General features: G+C 35.1%; 1 protein-coding gene across 1 annotated transcript; it reads left to right on the forward strand.

Moving 5' to 3' along the window:
• Positions 1-330: 330 nt before the first annotated feature.
• On the forward strand, positions 331-1,017 carry LOC148878038 ((-)-germacrene D synthase-like). The gene is made up of 2 exons (XM_088971435.1): positions 331-578; positions 684-1,017. Exons 1-2 carry the CDS (start codon positions 331-333, stop codon positions 1,015-1,017), a joined length of 582 nt encoding a protein of 193 aa, XP_088827561.1.
• Positions 1,018-1,250: the final 233 nt, after the last annotated feature.

A 1,250-nucleotide genomic window follows, 5' to 3' on the forward strand; every position in this document is an offset into this window, starting at 1 on the left:
TCAATGGCTAAGAATGTTGTAAATTAATACGAGTCTCATAAGTGTTCAGTTTAAAGGGTAATTTCACAGAAACATACCAATATCAACATGAAACAATAATGCACTTTTATTCATTTACAATAAATGAATAAAACCTAGCCCTAGTTTGGTTTGAGCTCAAGCTTGGACGCAATATTTAGGATTGGCATTAGGTTGGCTTAAAACCTGGCCCTATTACATCCAACTTATACCTCTACTTTTCTTTTTTTTGTTGGTCAAGCAGATGTATTCAACAAATTCCAAGATGAACATGGAAAATTTAATGATAGCTTAACTAGAGACATACGAGGCATGCTAAGTTTGTATGAAGCTGCACATCTTGGGATATGCGAAGAACTTGTAGATGAAGCCCTTGCTTTTACCACAGCTCAACAAGTAATGCATGCCCTAGAGCAGCCCTTCCACAAAGGCATGCTTAAGTTAGAGAAACGACATTACATCTCTTTCTATCAACAGAATGAAGTTTTGCTAAAGCTCGCAAAGCTGGATTTCAATAAATTACAGTCATTACATCTCAAGGAACTAAGCCAAATATCAAGGTGAGTGAGTGAGTTTCTTTCACTATTCTCCCCTCCACAATACACTCCCTCAAGGTAATTAAGTTCTAGCTAATTCAGGCTTGTTTATATCCATCTTTATTAAAGGTGGTGGAAAGATTTAGATTTTGCATCAAAGATACCATATGCTAGAAACATAGTGGTAGAGTGTAATTTTTGGATGACGGGAGTGTATCCAGAACCTCAGTACTCTCTTGGTTGGATGATCCTAACCAAAGTAATAGCCATGACTTCAATTCTATATGATACTTACGATGCATATGGTACATTTGAAGAACTACAGCTCTTTACAGATGCAATGGAAAGGTTTGATATCAAGAGAAGAGCGACCCTAGACTCTTACACTCTTGAGACCCTCAAGAGATGCAAAGAAATAAAGGTGGAGTCATGTAGTGAAATAAATGTTCCTATATTTGCATGACCATCTTGTCTCAATCGATCAATATGAAATATCAAAAAGTTTTGAGCTTTCCTATCATAACATTAGGGCATTGTTCATATATCATGAACTGTCCTTGTACCATTATCTTGTCTAAAATAATCTATGACTATAAATGGATCCCAACTATGTTCCCAAATATGTTTTTCTGTTATTGTTCTTTCTATGTAGTTTTTCTTAATTTATAAATTTCTTGTATATTGTTAAAAGTGGTC

The sequence above is a fragment of the Nelumbo lutea genome, chromosome 1 (assembly GCF_056320005.1).
Source record: "Nelumbo lutea isolate HS-2025 chromosome 1, American lotus-T2T, whole genome shotgun sequence".
Classification (NCBI taxonomy): Eukaryota; Viridiplantae; Streptophyta; class Magnoliopsida; order Proteales; family Nelumbonaceae; genus Nelumbo; species Nelumbo lutea.